This window comes from Lepus europaeus, chromosome 1 (assembly GCF_033115175.1).
Source record: "Lepus europaeus isolate LE1 chromosome 1, mLepTim1.pri, whole genome shotgun sequence".
Taxonomy (NCBI): Eukaryota; Metazoa; Chordata; class Mammalia; order Lagomorpha; family Leporidae; genus Lepus; species Lepus europaeus.
This window is the reverse complement of record NC_084827.1, coordinates 4,064,717-4,085,119: the sequence shown is the minus strand read 5'-3', so window position 1 is coordinate 4,085,119 and position 20,403 is coordinate 4,064,717. Positions and strand designations below refer to the sequence as shown.

General features: G+C 49.7%; 1 gene segment (V, D, J or C); it reads right to left on the bottom strand.

Moving 5' to 3' along the window:
• Positions 1-17,917: 17,917 nt before the first annotated feature.
• On the bottom strand, positions 17,918-18,571 carry LOC133761836 (probable non-functional T cell receptor beta variable 7-1). The segment is given in 2 exon segments: positions 17,918-18,324; positions 18,467-18,571. Coding segments are annotated over 2 exon segments (456 nt in total).
• Between the last annotated feature and the right edge of the window lie 1,832 nt (positions 18,572-20,403).

The following is a 20,403-nucleotide window of genomic DNA, read 5'->3' as shown; positions in this document are numbered from 1 at the left end:
TCCATGTCCTGTCAATTCCCTGACAGTGGGCCACATGCCCATGTGGCCTGGAGCCCTGCGTGGTCACTCAGGGTATTTCTCCCCGAGAGCGGTGCTTCTGCAGAAGAATCACCTCCCACCTTTGGCCGCTGGTGCTTGTTCAGCCGCGCAGACGGCCTATGGCCACAGAGATGTAGGAGTGGCGAGGGGAGACACGGCGGACTCCACCGAAAGGAAAACGTGCTGTTTCTATTGGAGACGTCACATTCGAAGGGAACACCCCCTGTCTGACATTCATTAATTGATAAACACAGAGGAGGTCAAAGGTCTACCTTGTAGCCCAGAGCCTACACTTAGAAGGATTTCACACTTGGCTTAACAATCTCTTGTTGTAATCCTCAAATTCTTTTTTTTAATAACTTGATTTCTTTATTATTGTTAATAAAATTCTTTAATGTTTAAAGAAAAAGTTATACAGTTGTTCTCCCCGAGGTTTTGTTTTACATGTTTTTTTAAGAAAGCTTTTATTTAATGAATACAAATTTCATAGGTACAGCTTTAGGAAAACATAGCAGTTCTTCTCCCCATACCCCCCTCCCCCCCCAACTCCTGTCCCACCTCCTACTGCCTCTCCCATCCTATTATTCATTAAGATTCATTTTAATTATCTTTATATACAAAGACCAACTCTAAGTAAAGATTTCAACAGTTTGCACCCCCCACACACAGACACACACAGTATAAAGCACTGTTTGAAAACAAGTTTTACTGTTAATTCTCATAGTACAGCTCAATAAGGACAGAGGTCCTACATGGGGAGTAAGTGCACAGTGACTCCTATTGTTGATTTAACAATTGACACACTTATTTATGACATCAATGATCATCCAAGGCTCTTGTCATGAGCTGCCAAGGCCATGGAAGCCCTTTGAGTCTACAAACTCCATCAGCACATAGACAGAGACATAAGTAGACAGCACCTTTCTTAGCTCCTCTAATAATGACTCTGTCCTTTGTTCTAGGCCCTGTCTAGTGCACTTGGGCCTCATTCCTTTGTAATCATAACCTCTACTCTACCACCAATGGTTCTACTCCCAACCTGTGTGTACTGATGGTCCTCTTCCCCACTTAATGCTGTATAATAGTTCAGACCTGGTAAATGCCACTCTTAGGATCATTGGTTACTATCCTCACTCTGTCTTTTATGACCTTGTCTAAATATGATCAGAGTCGGCAAACTTGGAAGGCTTCCATAGCCTTGGCAACTCATGACGACAGCCTAGGATGGTTACTGGCGCCATAAACTAGAGTGTCAATTTGTTGGGTCAACAACAGGAGCCACTGTGCACTTGCTCCCCATGTGGGATCTCTGTCCTTAATGTGCTGTCCATTGTGATTTAATGCTATAACTAGTACTCAAACAGTATGTTTCACTTTGTGTTTCTATGTGGGTGCAAACTGTTGAAATCTTTATACTAAATTGATCTTCTGTATATAAAGAGAATTGAAAATGAATCTTGATGCAAATGGAAGGGGAGAGGGAGCGGGAGAGGGGAGGGTTGCGGGTGGGAGGGAAGTTATGGGGGGGGGAAGCCATTGTAATCCATAAGCTGTACACTGGAAATTTATATTCATTAAATAAAAGTTAAAAAAAAAAAGTAAAGTAAAAGTTCTCTCCTCCTCTCAGAGAAAAGTACCTCCTTCTTTGATGGCCACTTCTTTCCACTGGGATCTCACTCACAGAGATCCTTCATGTGACATTTTTTGCCACAGTGTCTTGGTTTTCCATGCCTGAAATGCTCTTATGGGCTTTTCAGCCAGATCCAAATGCCTGAAGGGCTGATTCTGAGGTCAGACTGCTATTAAGTGCATTTGTCATTCTATGAGTTGGCTGTGTAACCTACTTCCCATGTTGGATAATTCTCTCCTTTTTAATTTTATCTATCATAATTTGATTTCTATAAGGAGAAATTCAGGTTAAAAATGAACAATATGCATTGAAATGAAAAAATATTTCTAGACATTGGAAATTCCAGATCAATGCTAAAAGGCACTAAAATATACACAAGGGGCTGGCGTTGTGGCTCACTTGGTTAATCCTCCTCCTGTGGTGCTGGCATCCCATATGGGTGCTGGTTCTAGTCCCAGTTGCTCCTCTTCCAGTCAAACTCTCTGCTGTGGCCCAGGATGGCAGTGAAGGATGGCCCAAGTGCTTGGGGCCCTGCATGGGAGACCAGGAGGAAGTACCTGGTTCCTGGCTTCAGATTGGCACAGTGCCGGCCGTAGCGGCCATTTAGGGAGTGAACCAACAGATCAAAGACCTTTTTCTCTGTCTCTCTCTCTCATTGTCTATAACTCTACCTGTCAAATAAATTTAAAAAAATAAAATATACACAAATTATTTTTTGAAATTTTAGTCAACATGATACTGAAGGCCTACCTAGAGAAATTGAGCAAGAAAAATCAAGGACCTCCAAATTGGAAAGGAGAATTCAAATCATCACTTTTGGCAAATGACATGATCTTAGAAAACCCCAAGGGCGCAACAAAAAAGCTGATAGAACTAAGACATTTAGCAAAGCTGCAGCAAAGTTGATGTACAAAACCAGTAGCACTGTTATACACCGAAGTGAATTATCTGGAAAAGAAACCTAGACAGCAATCCCATGCCCAAGAGCTACAATAAAGAAAAAGAAAATACCCAGGGATAAACGTAATCAAGGATACGAAAGATCTCTACAACAAAGCCTAAAAATCATCGATGAAAGAAATTGAAGAGTATTTTTAAATTTGGGAGTAGCATGCAATACTTGTAGATTTATGGGCTACAGTCCACTATTCCAATGCACAGACCCAGCACAATGTGATCCTACCAGACAATTAGCCTTCCCAGAGATCTTTCTTTATGGCTTTGGCTTCCAGCCCGGGGTCTTGTTGTTCAACCACAAAGATCCATTTCATGCTGAGCAGATCTAGTGGTGAGAACTGTCCGTGTCCCTCCAAACTTCATGTTCAAACCTCAAGGTCCTTGCTGCAGTATAAAGAGGTGGGGAACACAGGACTAGGGCTCCACTTTCTTTTACAGGATGAATGAGTTTCTCTTTTCTAAAAAAAAAAAAAAAGACATTTATTTATTTGAAAGTCGCAGTTGCAGAGAGCGAAGGCAGGAGACAGAGAGAAAGGGTGGCAAGAATGAGGGAGAAAGAGGGAGAGATAACTTCCAACTTGCAGCTCAACGTGAAGCTGGCAGACTTTGGGCTCAGCTGTGAGCTGCCCGAGGGCGAGCTGGTGCAGGGCTTCTGAGGGAGCCCAGAGTACGGTGCCCCCGAGGTGTTCCTGCGGGAGCCCTACGACGCCTTTGCCTTGGATATGTGGAGCCTGGGGTTCATCCTCTTTGCCATGCCGACAGGGGCCATGCCCTTCTACGGGCAGAGCTGTGGGACTGCATCCAGAGGGGGAGCTACGGGCTCCCGAGTGCGGTCAGGCTAGCCTTGGAGGAGCTCCTGAGCTGGCTGCTCAGCCCGGACCCCTGCGGCAGGCCTATAGCAAAAATCGCCTGCCAGCAATGGTGGTTTGAGCCCTTAGAAGGAGCTGAGGGCGAGGAGGTGACCATGGTGCAGCCCCTGGGGGTTCCCGAGGACCCAAAGGCCTAGGAGTGCCTGGCGGGCCTGGGTCTGCTGCCGGACGCTGGAGCCTCCGTGCCATCTGGCTCTGGAGGATCCAGCCGGATGTCCCTGCAGCCGGACTCCTGGAGCCTGGAGCAGGTACAACACTGTTGGCAGAGTCTCCTCTCAAATCCCCCAGGAGAATGGAGTTAAGACATGTAAATGGGTGTGGAGAGCTCCGGGTTCACAGCTTCCCCGGGTGGACCCCGAGGGCCCCTCTCCTCTGCAGGCAGCCTCTGCAGGAGAGAGTCTCCCTGCACAGCCTCATGGTTTTGTGGGCATGAGCGAGGTCCAGAGCGTACCTGTCCTTCTCACCTGCCCTGCCCTGTCACCACAGGGACACAGGAAGCCTGAGCCTGAACCAGAGCCTGAGCCGGAGTCCAAGTTAGAGGTGGAGTCGGATTCAGAGTTGGTGCTGGAGCCAGAGCCGGAGCCGGAGCCTGCCGTTGCTGCCCCCGTTCTGGCCACTTCCCTCCCTGGTCAGCTGCAAGAGAGGAGCCCTGGTGCCAGCCCCGCCTCCGAGCCTGTGTCTGTGGCCGCCCCCTCCACCCCCAGCCCCAGGAGCAGTCTGCACCTGGTGGTGCCAGAGGTCCCAGCAGCTGAGCTGGAGGAGGCTGGGACCTCAGCATCGGCCTCTGTCCCGAGCAAGGGCCGGCAGGGGCTGGGCAGGAGGACTGGCGGGAGGATCATGAGATTCCTCCTGTGTGCCTGCTGCCTGCCGGCCCCAGCCAGTGGCCCTGGCCCCTGCAGCTGAAAGGTGGCCCCCAGGTAGCCTGCCTCATTGTGCAAACTGAGCTGCCTGAGGGCTCTCATCTGCTTGAGCGTTTTCTGTCTTCTCATCAATAAAAATCTTAACTGTACCCATGGAACTGGTCCTGTGTGGTGTTTGGGTCCCGGTGTGCACCTTGGCATAGTTGGATGGAGTTGTCTACCAGATGGATCTCACCTGGACAAGTAAAGACCTCACTCGTTGCTCTGGGGCTAATACAAGCCTGACCTCCTGGACCTGTTCGGTTGCTCCTGCACAGGAAGGAGGGTCCATGGATGTGTGACTCAGCAGGGAGGTCCTGTCATTAGTGATGTGCATTGAGGCAGAGCTGAGAGTGCCCATATCCAATGTTCACCTGCATTGCCAATGGAGAAAAAGACCCCACCCCTGAGGGCCAAGGTTCCTGACATCACAGTATATGGGACTGGCCAGGTGTGGACTCAGGCAGCTGCAGGTGGGAGCTGGGCAGGAATTCCAGCTGTGGCCTGGGTTCAGCACAGAACATAGGCGGCCCTGTACCGAGGTTTTCTCTGCAAGTGTCAGGACAATGGGGCACCTGGCCACACCCTGGCCTCCCAAAAGTACCTGTGCAAACAGTAGGGAGCAGAGAGGAGAGCTGGGGGCTGCCTGCAGAGGAGAGGGGCCCTCGGGGTCCACCCGGGGAAGCTGTAGACCCGGAGCTCTCCACACCCATTTACTTGTCTTAACTCCATTCTCCTGGGGGATTTGAGATTGTTCTTAGTTCGTAATCATTCCTCTCCAATCTGAAGGTAACATGGATGCTCTGCCAAGATGGATCACAGCCCTTTTCCTGTCCTGCCACCTTCCGGGACAGAATCAGGGCTGTGAGTGCTTCAGCTTGAGCGAGTGGGCACACCGTTCTTGGAGGGACTCTGAGCAGTTACAGGGAAAAGGGACTTCAGAGAAATCTCAAGGTCACCTCCAGACGTGACAAATGATTCCTGGTGATCCTGATGCTATGAGGCTATGAGCCGTGTGCAGGGCAGACACACGGGTGTCCTGTGTGAGCTCCCAGCACACACGTGATCTGGCTACTGTTGTCAGAGGTGCAATGGGAACACAGGTCCTGCTGGCGTGCACGCACCTGCCCTAAGTCCACAACACAGTGACAAGGTCCCAAGAAGTGGTGCTGTTGGGAGTCACTGAGGTGGCCTAGGTGGGGCCTGCAGTGGGCTTGGTTCTCCTGACCTTGCTTCCGCATTCCCTAACTGGTCATGTCCAGTATCCTGGCCCTTTCCCCAAGACGTGTTCTCCTCCCCAATCTGTGGCCTTGAACAAATCTGTGAGTCTTTGCCACTTACCACTCAGGTTCCCTGGACCCTGGGTCCCAGAAGAGAGATTGATAGGAAAACACAGCCGCCCCGAGGGGCCAGCAGGCAGGTGCCTTTGCCAAGTCAGTTTCCACGGCCCAGTCACCTGTGTTTCCACGAGAGACAGTGAACGTGTGGTTGGGAAGTGCCTCAGGGGCTTTCTCTGGGTAAGTCTTTCCTTTGCGGTGACCTACAGTGGTCACGGCCAGGTATAGACCTGGGTCCCCCCCATTCAGGTGAGATTGTCCTTCACCTGGGGGCAGGGCTGGGGAAGCAAGAAGCAGGCCAGGGATGTGGTGGCAGGCTTGTTGCCCCCATCTGATCCCTGGTGTGGATTTTCTTTACGCCCAGCAGCCCAAAGTGTGGACTCCCAGCGTTGCTGGCCTTCAAACCCATGCTGGGCTCTGTCCCCTTCAGGGCAGGACTCAGCTCCTCCCCTCACACTGGGGACCTTTGTTCACCTGCTCCCCTACCTGCCTTTCCCTGCGCACACATTGGATGGCCTTGGTAGACACAGATCTTGGGCCACCTCTGGGCCTTTGCACATGCTCTTTCCTCCCTGAGAAGTGAGCAGGCCCAGGTCACCAGTCCAGAATCTGGGACCGCATCTGGGTCTCCCATGTTCGGTGTCAGGGACCCAAGGACTTGGGTGATCACCTGCTCCCTTTCAGAGTGCGTGGGAGTAGGAATGTGAAAGCGAATGCAGTGCCAGGACTAGAACCCAGGTACCAGCAGGGCGTGTGTGCATCCCTAGTTGGGTCTTAACCCCTGCCCTAGACACCTGCACCTTTGGGTTTTATTTAAACTCTAATGAACTCTATCTGAATGCTGCTCTAGAGACCAGAGCACTTCTGTTTTTGAACCTTTAGCAGTGTTAGAACAACAGGCCTGCAAACAAGTTATGGAGCCTGGCCCAGCTCTGGACATTGTAGCAAAATGAAATGAAATAATAAAGTTTGCTGCCAAAGGCTGTATGTCATGATAAATTTGCTTACCGCAATTACAATATTGAAAATAAAAATTGGCAAAGAGAAGCAGAAAAAGAGGAAGAGAAGAAAAATCAAATTTGGATAATTCAGAAATTAAGTAAATTATTCTAAATAACCAGAAATAAACAATTATTTTTTCCTTCTTTTTCATGTCCTATTTTATGTCAACAATACCTTTTACAAAGTAGACAGCACAACTATGTTAATTAAATGAACAAATATAAGAAATTAAGGAATAACACTAGCTTGTATTTTTTTTTCTCTTTGGTTGTTCTTTGCCTAGGAAACCTCCCAAAACCTTGGTTGTGCAGCAGAGAACCTCCAGGAGAGATCAAATGACCTGAGGATGGCCCCAGTGCTGGACAAAGCAGGCCTCTTGTCAAGCAAATAAAGGATCAACAGAGATGCTCTTCCCTGAGGGCCCGTGTTCCCTGGATTCATCAGAGAAGAGGCTACGGCAGTCACATACGATGGACGACCTCCCATCCTGCGATGGGAACCTGGAGAGGGCAGGGCAGAGAGAGACAGAGTCGGGGGCAGAGATGTCAGAGGAAGAGAGTTCAGTCCGCTGCTAAATATGGGACCCAAGAAAAGTGCATTTGCACAGACGCACAGACTGGCAAATAATACTTCCCTTGCGGAATTCCTGTGAGCAGTAAAAACAGATCATATATGACGTCAGCAGCAAGCGTGGGAAAAGATTGACTGCTTCCCAGGGCCTGAGTCAGCCTGGCGAGCCACCCTCTACCATGCCCTCTTCCTAGGAGACAGGACTGCTCTACAGAAGGCTGGCAACCATGCAGGGCCGTGCCACACCGCCGGCAGAGGCACACGCCGAGTCCCTCAGTGCAAGGAGCGCAGGCTGCGTTCAGAGCGATAGTCCTGGAACTGCTGTGCTGTAACTTCTCCTTTATCCCTCTGCTCCCCACTGTAATACCCAGAGGAGCTGGGCCTGGGCCTGGGATGTGTTGGTACCAGTGCATAGAAAGGTGTCCAGAGGTAGGGCAGCATCTCAGTGTCACTTGCTGTCTTTTTGCTTTGGTCAGGTGTTCTGGAATGACTCCAGAATCCACTGGGCCTGTGGGACAGGAGACAGCAGCTAAGGGCAGGGCCAAAGAGGAAGACAGGGCCCTCTTGCTGGAGCCAGTCTCAGCACCTGCATTTCAGAGATGGCAAACGCAGGTCAGAGGTCTCCCAGCTGTGCCCAGCGCTCACCTGCTCCCAGGAGACACAGGACCACCGAGCAGAGCAGCCTGGAGCCCATGGCAGCATCAGGAACCCAAGGCACCTCCTAGATCAGAGGTGAGGGCCCCAGGGTGAGTGTCCTCAGGTTCTGACGCTCCTGTCACCTGGGTAGGACACTGGCCTGTGGTGCAGTGCTCTGGTGTTGCTGTCCCTGCAGGCCACGGAGGCCTACTGCTCCCAGGGGAGACCCTGGCTCTGCTACTCCTTGTGTTTCCTGCCCCTCCCAGTCTCTGACCTGAAGGTGGGTGGGGTTGACCACAGGCCCCACAGGCCCACAGTGTCCTTCCTTCCTTCTCTATGAATTCCAGCTCCATCGCCCCTGGTCTGACACTGGTTCTCCAGCCTTTGCTGTCCTGAGTTCTTCACCCTCCACTGCCCTTGCAGGCACAGAGAAACTCCTTCTTGGTGTTTCTCACCCTTCCCTGGACACTGTGCGTGTGTGCTGGACCCTCCTATCATACTGACACCACCCCCGGATGCAAGTAGCAGCCAAGTCCCCTCTTCTAGCTCTGCCTCGGAAACCCTCCCAGGTGTCCTGGTGTCACCGAGGGCCACAGCACCTCCAAGTTTCCTTGCCCCTGCGGTGGCTTGTCTCACAGCTGTGTCAGCTGATGCTGCTCCACACTGGAGAGGAGGTTTGTGCACAGAGCACTGGGGACTCTGCGGGGCTGTGCCAAGCTGCTGGCACAGAGGTACACAGCCGAGTCCTGCAGCTCCAAGGCACTCACGTTCATTTCAGAGCTAAAGTTAGAAAACTGGCGAGCCAAGAACCTGCCCGAGACATTTCCTTTTGCATTCTGTGACCCTAAATAATATTCAAAGAGGAACTGGAGGCCCTGGCCCAGGACCTGTTGGTACCACAACACACGGTTGTGCCCAGAGTCAGGGGTACATCTCAGCGACACTTGCTGCCCTCTTGTTTGGATCAGGTGTCTTGGCGTCTGTGTGACTCCTGCCTCCGCTGGGCCTGTGGGAAAAGCAGATGGAGACGAGCACTGGAGAGAGTCTAGGAAAGTGACCCGAAGGGAAGTAGAGGATCAAGGAGCAGGGAGCTCAGAATGGGATGCACTCCTTGTCCCCAGGGCTCACCTGCTCCCAGGAGACAAAACATAGACCAGGGGAGGAGCCAGGACGCCATGGCACAGCAGCAGAAAGCCCGGTGTTTTCTGCACTAGGGGTTGGGAAGAGCTGAGTTTTGGTCTGCTTTGTCCTGATTGGGGGCCCATCCTGTGATGTCACTGTTGGATGTCATCCTCCTCAGGGCCTCTGAAGTCCCACGGTCCCCACACCTGTGCTGGCCTAGGGGAGAAGCTCCTGATGATGCAGTTGCTGTCCAGCCTGCGCTGCCCCGGGCACGGCCCCATCTCCCTCCCTGCTCTCTGTCTACCTGCTGCTTGTCATGCTGTCAGGTAACTCGCATACCTGCTGGCAGGTGTCGGTAAAGAGCTAGGATTACCCACCTACTCTCTTCTCCCGGCAGCAGGTCCTGCCCTCTCCTCAGTGGCCAGCGATGCAGTCACCAAGACGGAGTCCAGCTGTTCCGGTAAAGGCAGCCTGGGTCATCTGTAACTTATGAGCATAAAGGTTCCCCAGAAATAGGGCCGACATTGTAGCCTAGTGGGTTAAGCCACTGCCAGCAGCACCAGCATCCCATGTGGGCACCAGTTCAAGACCCCATGGTTCCACTTCTGATCCAGCTCCCCATTAATGCGCCAGGGAAAGCAGTGGAAGATGACCCAAGTGCTTGGGCCCCTGCATCCATCTGGGAGACCTGGAAGAGGCTCCTGGCTCCTGCCTTGGGCCTGGCTGAGCCCCGTTTGTCGTGGCCATTTGGAGAGTGAACCAGCAGATACAAGACTTCTCTTTCTGTAACTCTGCCTTTCAAATAAATTCAATAAAAATCCTCCAGAAACAATCACACAAGTCTGTCAGCTCGAAGCAGAGTGAGCCACTGTGGGATGCAGTGCCCTGGATAGGCCACGTTTATCCCTCCAGATCACCCTGCCTTCAGGGGCTGCCCCAGGGGATCACATTAACTGCCTCCTCATCTTCTCTCTCTCCAGTGAACTCAGCTTGTGGTGGGCGAGGGCAGGAGAGCAGGTGGAGGCAGGAAAGGCGACTGAGCTAGTTTTCAGTATCCATGCCCCAGACCCTTATTAATGGTATGCATGTCACAGCTGCTTTTGTCCACCAGAGGGCAGAGCACCTGGCAGTGAGTCTTCTCCCAAAGCCCCAGCCCCCAGCTGCCCAGAACCCACATCCTCTGCTCTATTGTAGGCCAATGTGAAAAGAGCTGCCACTTCCCTTAGCCCCTAACCCTGCCACACCTTAGTAAGTAATACCGTTACTCTCCCTTCTCAGTCCTGCGGGAGCCCTAGTAGACCGCACAAGGGAACCTGAGCCTTGGAGGAGTTATTTTGCCTTAAAAAAAAAAACAAAAAAAACAAAAAAAAACCCACACACAAGCACGATCCGCCTGCGTTGGAGGTGACAAAGTTCCTAACATTCTGCGTCTACTAATATCACAAGTTCTACCGTCGTGCCGTTAGCATTGCTGACGCAGCAGAAGCCTGGAGACATATGCTGTGTGAAAATAAAGTGTGCCGTGGGCCTCGGAATCCGAAGAGGATCCTACAAGGAATCCCTTCACAGCCTTCCCTACCCCTTCTTAGGGAAATCTGCAATGCTGCATTTGCTGCACGTGTGGGGTGGACCCCGTGATGCTCCCTAAAGAAGCCATCTTCAGGAAACACTCTCCTACCCCAACAATTGTGCCTCTCACTGTTCCCTAAAGAACATGGAAAAGCCGAGCAAGTTATGGTAAAAGCTTAGAGCCAAGGGAACGCCCATCCCTTAGTACAGTATGTTGGTTTGGCCATTTGGAAAGCTGTTCACTGCTCCTAACAAACCTACACATGAATCTACCTGATGACTCAGTCATTGCACCCTTCTGTCTACACGTAGGGGACACAGACACAATTACCAACAAAGAATTGTCCAAGAACATTCTAAGCAACTGTAGTCATAATAGATGAAGTTTGGAATAACCAATATACTCCTCCACAAGATAACTAAATGTATGTGTATTCAGGTGATAAAGTATGACTCAGTAGTAAGAATGTATAATCTCTGGACATGCATGACAACGTGAGGATATTTCAAAGATCTTATTTTTTTGAAAAGTAAAAGTTAATCAAAAAGAGTAATATGTGACTCCATTTCTACATAGTTCAAGAATTGACAAAACTAACCAACAGTGGTAGGAATCAGAAATGTGTTTATCTCAGGTTGCCTCTGTTCCCAGCGGGTTATGCTACTGCTTGAAATACCATCATCCAAACTGCCATTGTGATGCCAGTTTGAGCAGCAGCTACTCTGCTTCCAGTCCAGCTTCCCATTGATGTACCTGAGAAAGAAAGTGGAATTTGGCCTAAGGACTTATGGCTCTGCCACCCACATGGGGGATTCAGATAGAGTTCCAGGCTCCCTGCTTTGCTTGGCCCAGCCTCAGCTACTGTGGCCATTTGGGAAGTGAACCAGTAGATGGAAGATGTCTCTCTGTGTTTGTCTCTCTCTTTCCTTCTATGCCACACTGCCTTTAAATAAAAATTAATAAATCTTTTTAAAAACATTTATTTTATTTATTTGAAAGACAGAGTTACATAGAGTGGTAGAGCCAAAGAGAGAAAGAGAGAGAGAGACAGAGAGAGAGAGAGAGAGAGAAAGAGAGAAAGTCTTTTATCCTCTGGTTCACTCTCCACATGGCCACAATGGCCAGAGCTGAGCTGATCTGAAGCCAGGAACCAGGAGCTTCTTCTAGGTCTCCCACGAGGGTTCAGGGGCCCAAGGACTTGGGCCATCTTCTACTGCTTTCCCAGGACATAGCAGAGAGCTGGATCGGAAGTGGAGCAGCTGGGTCTCAAACTGGCGCTGATATGGGATGCAGGCGCTTCAGGCCAAGACATTAACCCGCTGTGCCACAGCACTGGCCCCAAGCAACTTACTCTCTATATCTATACCTTAATAACATATTACTATAAAGTAAATTAATTAATTGCATAAAAATGGGAGTTAAATTTATGCTTATATTCTTTTTAAAAAATATTTATTTATTTGAAAGGCAGAGTTACAGAAAGAGGGAGAGACAGAGAGAAAGAGAGTCTTCCATCTGCTGGTTCACTCACTTGATGGCCACAATGGCTGGGGCTTGGCCAGGCCAATCCAGGAGCCAGGAGCCAGGAGCCAGGAGCTTTAACCAGGTCTCTCACATGGTGGCATGGGCCCAGATACTTGGGCCATCTTCAATTGGGATACTGGCATCGCAAGTGGTTGCTTAACACCCTGTGCAACCATGCCAGACCCTATATGCTAGAATTTTATACAGTCCAATTTAGAAATTTATCACACAAAATAAGCAGATCTGAACACTCAAAAGTCTACACAAAATACTGAGATGTGTGATGGGCTCAGTGATTTAAATATACAACACCCAGATTTAGATCCAAATAAGCTGGACTGACAAGTTTGCCCAGAAACAGTTAAAAATCTATTGCTAGAGGAAATCTATGGAGAAATAAAATGAAAAAAAAAATTCCCAAAGGCTGTTGACGTATTCCACTTTCCATAAAAATCTATAAATGTCATAAGTTGGGAGATTGGCCACTTATCAGTCTCACTGCTCAGAATTCAGGTTCAATTTATAGCAGATTGACCAATCAGTGAATTGATTTTCTGCCAAGCAAGCAGCCTGCTCCCCTCTTTGCATACAGGGTCTAAAGTGAACCAGCAAACCCTTCTGGAAGACTGCAGGGATACACAACATAGTCACACGGGCTCCTCACTGCCTGGGAAGCCCAGCTGAGAAACTCCCAATCTTGGCATTCATGCATCCCCAATCAAGAACCTTTGCTGATGAGTCTGTGCTTCTACCCACAGGTGCTAAGGAGGGTTACAGCCTGCAGGAAGACAAAACAGCTGCTCAGGAGTATTCTGTAATATTTCATAAGAAAATATAAGGCTCGTGGACTAAACCAAGTCAAACTAATGGTAAGAATCAAGTTCCTTCCTTAATATACCCTCAGAAGACTCAAATCACCGCTCTCTTCCCACAGGTCCTCGGAAGAAACGTAGTGCATTGCCTCTTTTTCCATCACCTTGCCAGCTGCATGGTTTTAGATCTCGTGCCTCTGTTTGGAATGTCTACTAATAAGTCGCCCATGATCTGAGTGCTTGTGTGTTCTATAACTTGTCATTGAGGTTTTTTTCCCTACCTGTATCTTGTTTGGTATCAAATGAAACCAAATCCGAGGTGACTTTGTAATAGATTTAAACTTGGAGGACCCCATCTCTCTTAGAAGTTCAGGTTGCTCGGGTGAGTTTGACTTGGAAATGCAGATTTTAGGTTGGGAGTTCCTGTTCATCTGCTCTGTACAATGACTAGAATATTCCAAACTGAGCAAAGTGACGCTGGGTGTTGATTGCATTTCCACATGCTCACTTACTGATGGGCCTCAGCTCACAGTAAGGTTCTTGTTACACCAGGCCCTTCGCTGAGATCCTGCTGCTGGTCATGTTGGAAGAATCCCCAAAGGGCAGCCCTTTCTCTCAGTTGAGGCAGGAGCCTCAGGAAGAAGAACCCGCTTCAAGCTCATGGCTGCTCCTTGTGCAGAGAGCAGCTGGCTTGGCAGCGCTGTGGATTCACCGCAGGCACGGAGGTACCGGGAGGTCTGGCTGGTGCTGGCCGATTCCAGGGTCGGGGAGCAATGCTGCAGCTCGCTTCCGGAGCCTCTATACCCTTTCGCAGCACCCCTCTGACAGGGCTGCCAATGCTGCTGAGTAACGGATCAGTCTTGGCTTCTGTCCTGTGTCTTGCCAGTACCAGAACACTGGATAATGGATCAAGCACGGAGAACACTCCAGTTATCTTCTTTCTTGTGTGTATGAAATGGAATCTCGGCAGCTGGGTGACTCCAGTTGCAGAAGCAGGCAAGAGGTGACATCAAGACTTCAGCAGTAGCATGACTCCACTAAGGAAAGGGAAAGGCATAGAGCCAGGACTCGCAAACCAATTAGAGGATTTCTCAGCAGAAACCAGAGCTCACACAAAGGAAGCGTGTAGGGCCCCTTGGCAGGGTCAGGGCAAGAAAGGGGCTCTCCCAGGTAAGTACTTTGAACTCAGGACCCAGAGCTGCAGCTGTGAGGTCCTCTCTAAAGGACAGGTGGGTGGGCGGGCTGTGAGGTCACTCCCCAACCCCTGCATTTCCTCACTGGCCCATGGCCCCTTGTCACTGAGCCGGTAGGATCAGCCACTGCTCTGGAGGTTGTAAGATCAGGGCCTGGCTGGAAGATGAGGTGTGGCAGTAGGACACATTCACGTCAGGGCACACCCCAGCCCCTCGCTCTCCCATGGTCGTTGGAGGCGGTTGCTCCTCTGTCTGCACCTGCCTCTCACATCAAGTCTGCCCTGCCAAAGTTGGTCAACTGTGGATCTCATTAAAGTGTAAAGGGACCGACCACCTCTTACTTGGCTGTAGGTAATTTAGCTATAACCAAAAACTTCAACATCTGCCTAATATTGGATCCAAGCCCAGGTTTTTCATAACCTTTTCTGTTCTTAGTGCTCTCCCAGACTCTTCCTAGTGTCTTAGCCACAGTGGCATTGCAGCACCATCTTGTGGCCAATAAGTTAAATTTTGTCACTGTGTCTTCTGCAATAGCTAAGGACTGCACTGAATTGGACAGATAATGAGATTATCTTCAAGAGGGGGCCAAATTTGTGAATAAAGAATTAAAATTGGAATATAAGAAAGGTATAGGATAGCTCTAAGTAAATCATTACAAGGGGTAAAATAACGTTGTGTGGAATCAAGACTCTCCAAGTGCATCTTGCACTAAGTGGATGACTTGTGTGATGCACATCTACTGATGTGAGCTGCAAGAGGGAACGGATAATTCTGGAAGAAGCAGAGGAGGGGTACGAGCTAAGGAAAGACACAGTGCACAGCAGTTCTGTAAGGAAGCCAACTCGGCTGGATCTGAAAACTTTTCTTTCACAATGTCTGTTCCCAACAGAACTGTTTCCAACTCCAGGGACCGGTTCCTGCATTTCCTTCCCCCGGTGAATTTGTCATGCTCCTGTTATTCGCTCTTCCCCTATTTCCATGGGGAAACCCACTGTTCCTTGTTTGTTGAGCCCTGTCTCAAGCAGAATGGCACGTGTCCCTCCTTTAGAATCGCTAGGTGACTGACACACCCCTCTCCTCAGTAGGTCACCTGCCCTTTAATGTTGGTCCTTTGCATTTCAACGAGGCTGAAAATTAGGTGTGGACAATGAATCTTATTGCCTTCCTCATAGGACCTGTAAGGTGACTGCTGTTAAAGCTTGCTCATTATTGCTGTTTCTTGTCTTGTCACAGGTTGTATCTGGGCTGAAGAGCCTTGTAATTGAAATGATTTCTGGATATCAGTCAACCACAAAGATCTCCCCAGCTCCCACGAACTTAAAGGCATTGCTGCCTTATAGGTAAGACTGTAGAGTGAAACAGAAAGTGAAGAAAACTCTAAAATATTCACAAGGAATCTCAGGAACCCACATCCCACAATGAATCTACTCAAACATTTTATGGCCCAGTATCGAGAGCTGTGGTCTGTGTTGCATTCAATCCGAATTGTCAGGCTTGTCTTGCCACTGTGACCAGAGGTCATGTGGGTAAAGGTGACAAAAGTTGGAGACAACACCTGGGGAAAGTCCCTGAAATGACATTCCAAAGACAGAGATTTCCTTCTCACTCTCCTGCCTTCCCAGGTGACACAGCGCAACCGAACATGGAATGTTTCAAGAAGGCACAATGAAAATACCTCCAAGAGAGGCGAGTGTTTAGCCCACAGGTAAAGGCTCAGGTTCCACACTAGAAGGCCTGGCTCTGGCTTGTCACTCCAGCTCCCTCTCAGTGCAGCCTCCCTGTGAAGCAGTAGTGATGGCTCAAATAATTGGATTCCTGCTACCCACACGGGAGACCTGGGTTCCCAGGTTTCCTTCCTGGGCACAGACCAATACTGCCTGGGCATTGTGAGATTGTGGGAATGCATGGACAGATGATCTCTCTCTCTCTCTCTCTCTCTCTCTCTGAAACAAATAAGTCAATAGAATTTTTTAAAAAAAGAATAAAACAAAACACTACCAGAATGCCATCCTGCAAAGAACAGTCATCTTTGAGGAAGAAATTCTGTGTTCTGAGACACTGCACTTTTCCTTAAGTGAATGTGGAGAGATTAACAGTCCTCAAGCCAGCTGCGTAAGCTCGGGGCTGCTCTGTCATCGCTGGGTCTGTGAGATCCCACCCAGGGCTTGGAGCACTGGGCTCTGGGGATTCCCCAAAACTCACAATACATAGTTGAATCCACTCTGACCAAAGCTTGGGTTTTGTAGAAACAAACCGCAGCTTCACCCACAGTTGCAAAGATTATATGATGGCAATAAGTACTTGTATTTATAATAAACGTTATATTACAATGTTGTTACTACAATGAATAAAACAAAAAGGAAGTTGGGATATTATTGTGAGGACATCCCTTCAGGAAAATTGTTTAAAATTGAAAGTCTGGGTAGCAATTAACATCCTCCATCTCTAAAAAAGATTTACTCATAGGAAAAAAGAGAAAATTGTAGCAGTAGTGAAAGCATCCTTTAGTCTAACCATCAGGAGAGGAACAGGTAGAAAACGAAAACTTTAAAAAGAAGTGGGTGGCTTAGAGTCGGAGATGAGATGAAGTTTTATTGTCAGTGTTGTGTTGTTCAGCTGCTCTCGCAAGAGTTGCGCAGACCCTCGCTTCAGACAGGAGACGGAGCTGACCTGTGGAGACAGCTCCAAGGCAGCCAGGGAGGCAGAGGCTTCCAGGATGGACCGCAGCCCTTTGAGAGGACAACGCCCCAGCCAGTGCAGGGCCGAGGCCTGCCCGCTGTCCGCGATCACAGAGTGTGTGTGAGCGTGTGTGTGAGTTTGTGTATGAGTGTGTGCCTGTGTGTGTTTGTGCATGAGTGTGCATGTGTGAGAGTGTGTGTGTGCATGTGTATGAGTGTGTGTGAGTGTGTGCATGAGTGTATGAGTGTGTGTGAGTTTGTGTATGAGTGTGTGCATGTGTGTGTTTGTACATGAGTGTGCATGCGTGTGTGTGTTTGTGTATGAGTGTGTGCCTGTGTGTGTGTTTGTGCATGAGTGTGCATGTGTGAGAGTGTGTGTGCGTGTGCATGTGTATGAGTGTGTGAGTGTGTGTGGGTGTGAGAGTGTGTGCATGAGTGTGTGTATGAGTGTGTGTGAGTGTGTGTGAGTTTGTGTATGAGTGTGTGCATGTGTGTGTTTGTACATGAGTGTGCATGTGTGAGAGTGTGTGTGCGTGTGCATGTGTATGAGTGTGTGAGTGTGAGAGTGTGTGTATGAGTGTGTGTATGTGTGTGGGGGTGTGAGTGTGCGTGTATGAGTGTGTGTGTGCATGAGTGAGTGTGTGTATGAGTGTGTGTGAGTGTGCGGGTGTGAGAGTGCATGCGTGTATGTGTGTGAGTGTGGGTGTGCATGTGTGAGTGTATGTGTGTGAGTGTGTGCATGTGTGTGCGTGTGTGCATGTGTGTGAGTGTATGTGTGTGCATGCGTGTGCATGTGTGTGAGTGTATGTGTGTGTGCATGAGTGTGTGTGAGTGCATGTGTGTGTGTGCATGTGTGTGTGAGTGTGTGTGCGTGCGCAGCCCCCAGATCTGCAGCAGTCTCCCTGCGTTGACCCTGCGGGGAGGCTGGCATGCTTTCTCTGTCCTATTGTGCTGAGCTGGCTCTGGGGTCATCCTTGCTCTCAGGGAGCCACGATTTCCCCACCCAGAATACAGCCAGCGTGGCAGGAGTTCATCGGGGTCCCTTCCCGTGAAGGGTTGGCTGGGCTCCAAATCTGCTTTCACTTGAGGTGTGAGATCAAACACACCCTCTGCTTAGGTCTCTCAGAGCTGCCTGGAGACAGAGGATGAGGTTTGTGACCAGGTGGGAGGTGGCGGCGCCACGCTGTGTCTAAGCTGCTGGCACAGAGGTACACGGCTGAGTCCCCGGGCTGTGCAGGCTGGATCTTCAGGGTGGAGGAGGATCCCCTAGGCCTCTCCGCGGAGAAGTGGCTACCAGGCATCCCTGACTCGTCTACTGGATCTTTACCTTGGAAATACATCATAAACTGCAGGCCTTGCCCTTGGCTCTGTTGGTACCAGTAAAGACGAGCATGACCAGCCTCTGGGTCACACGTGAGAGTGACATTCTGTCCCCTCCCTGTGACCCTGTGTCTGGGGGACTGGGAGACTCCAGCGTCCATGTGTTCTGTGGAGACAAGAGTTGGAAACAGAGAAGAAAAAACATTGTAGTCATCATTCACACACTCAAACATGCGCACATACAATGCACACACGTGTGCACACAGAACACACCACATAATAAAACTGTTGGTGTTCTGAGGACTCACCTGCCCCCAGGAGACAGAGGGCCGCCCAGCAGAGCAGCCTGGTGCCCATGGCCGTCAGGCTGAGATGGGAGGCTCCAGCAGACTAGGGTCCTTGTTGGCGGAAGCAGAGGAGGAGGAGTGTCCCTGTTCTTTGTGGTTTGAGGTGACATCACTTCCTCTGTCAAATCCCAGTACCCCAGGAGCACGGGATTCATTTTATGGGACAACTTGGATGACTGACATAAATATTTGTCAGCTCCCTTTAAAAAAGGATTTATTTATCTATTTGGAAGGTAGATCCAGAGAGACAGAGGAGAGAGAGAGAGAGAGAGAGAGAGAGAGAGTCCTCCATCCTCTGGCATATTCCCCAAATGGCTGCAATAGCCTGGGCTGTGCCAACCTGAAGCTAGGAGCCAGGAGCTTCCTCCAGGTCTCCCACTTGGGCCCAGGGACCCATGCACTTGGGCCACCTTCCACTGCTTTCCCAGGTGATAGCAGAGAGCTGGATTGGAAGTGGAGCTGCTAGAACTCAAACAGGTGCCCACAGAGGATGCCAAAACTGCAGGCAGCGGCTTTACCTGCTATGCCACAGCGCCAGGCTCAGCTCCCTTGTCACAACATTAGTGCATGGGGCATCACTTTGGGCCCAGTGCTGCCCATATACAGGAGTTGTAAATTGCTTCTCTGGGTTTCTGTTCTCTGGGGACAGTCACTCCTCTGTCTGCTGAGTCGTGTCAATGACCCTGTCGATATGAAACACCAGAGGGTGAACTCATTGCCTTGTCTGAAGAGCAGGATTTCAGGTGAGCACCCTATTTCATTTGAAGACACCTTCATTCCCCCAATCACGGTGCTGGAATTGACTATCAGATTCAACTCTTTGCAGTTCATACTGTATTCTGCGATCATTCTCCATGTTTTAAAGTATAATTTTGAAAGATAGCTCAGTTGCAAATTCAGGTTTTTTTTTTTTATTTATATTCCTGAAAACATGATTTAAAAAATCAATGCTACTCTGGAGTAGATGAAGGCTGCAATTTTTAGCTAATGGTTATTTTTTACTCCCTTTCTCAATTTTTAGTGAGTTTTCAGTCCATTCCTTGGGGAGCTCTCTATCTTTTTATTTTGATTGCTTCTTCTTTTTTTTTTTTATTATTTTTGACAGGCAGAGTGGACAGTAGAGGGAGACAGAGAGAAAGGTCTTCCTTTTTGCCGTTGGTTCACCCTCCAATGGCCGCCGCGGTAGGCGCGCTGCGGCCGGCGCACCGCGCTGTTCCGATGGCAGGAGCCAGGTGCTTCTCCTGGTCTCCCATGGGGTGCAGGGCCCAAGCACTTGGGCCATCCTCCACTGCACTCCCTGGCCACAGCAGAGAGCTGGCCTGGAAGAGGGGCAACCAGGACAGGATCAGTGCCCCGACCGGGACTAGAACCTGGTGTGCCAGCACCGCAAGGCGGAGGATTAGCCTGTTAAGCCACGGCGCCGGCCTTATTTTGATTGCTTCTTAAAATCTCCCCTTTCTCATTCCCGTTCTATGATTTCACTGTGACATGTTTCTTGGAACTCATCTGGATTTTTGAAACCCAGGATTTCTTAGATCTTTAATTACCTCTAGAAAATTCTCAACTAACATCACACACAAGATCACGCCTATTGATATAGGATAGGACAGGTGGCTAGATTAGGCCACAAGCTGGAAGCCACACCTCCCTCACCCCAGGTAATCCTATCCTGTCAATCAAATGAACTATCCCCCAGGATGTACCTCCCCGACCTGGGAGTAGTACTGTGTAACCACGCCCCTTTCCAAGCTCATTAGAGGCCTGGCAGTGGGAGGGGCAAGCTCTCTTCCTAGGGACTCAGAAGAGGCAGGTGGGTGGAATATCTCTTTCTCTCATCTTTTCCCTTCCTGGCTCCCTCTGAAATCGGACATGACCCCCTAAAATCTACACTAAAATGT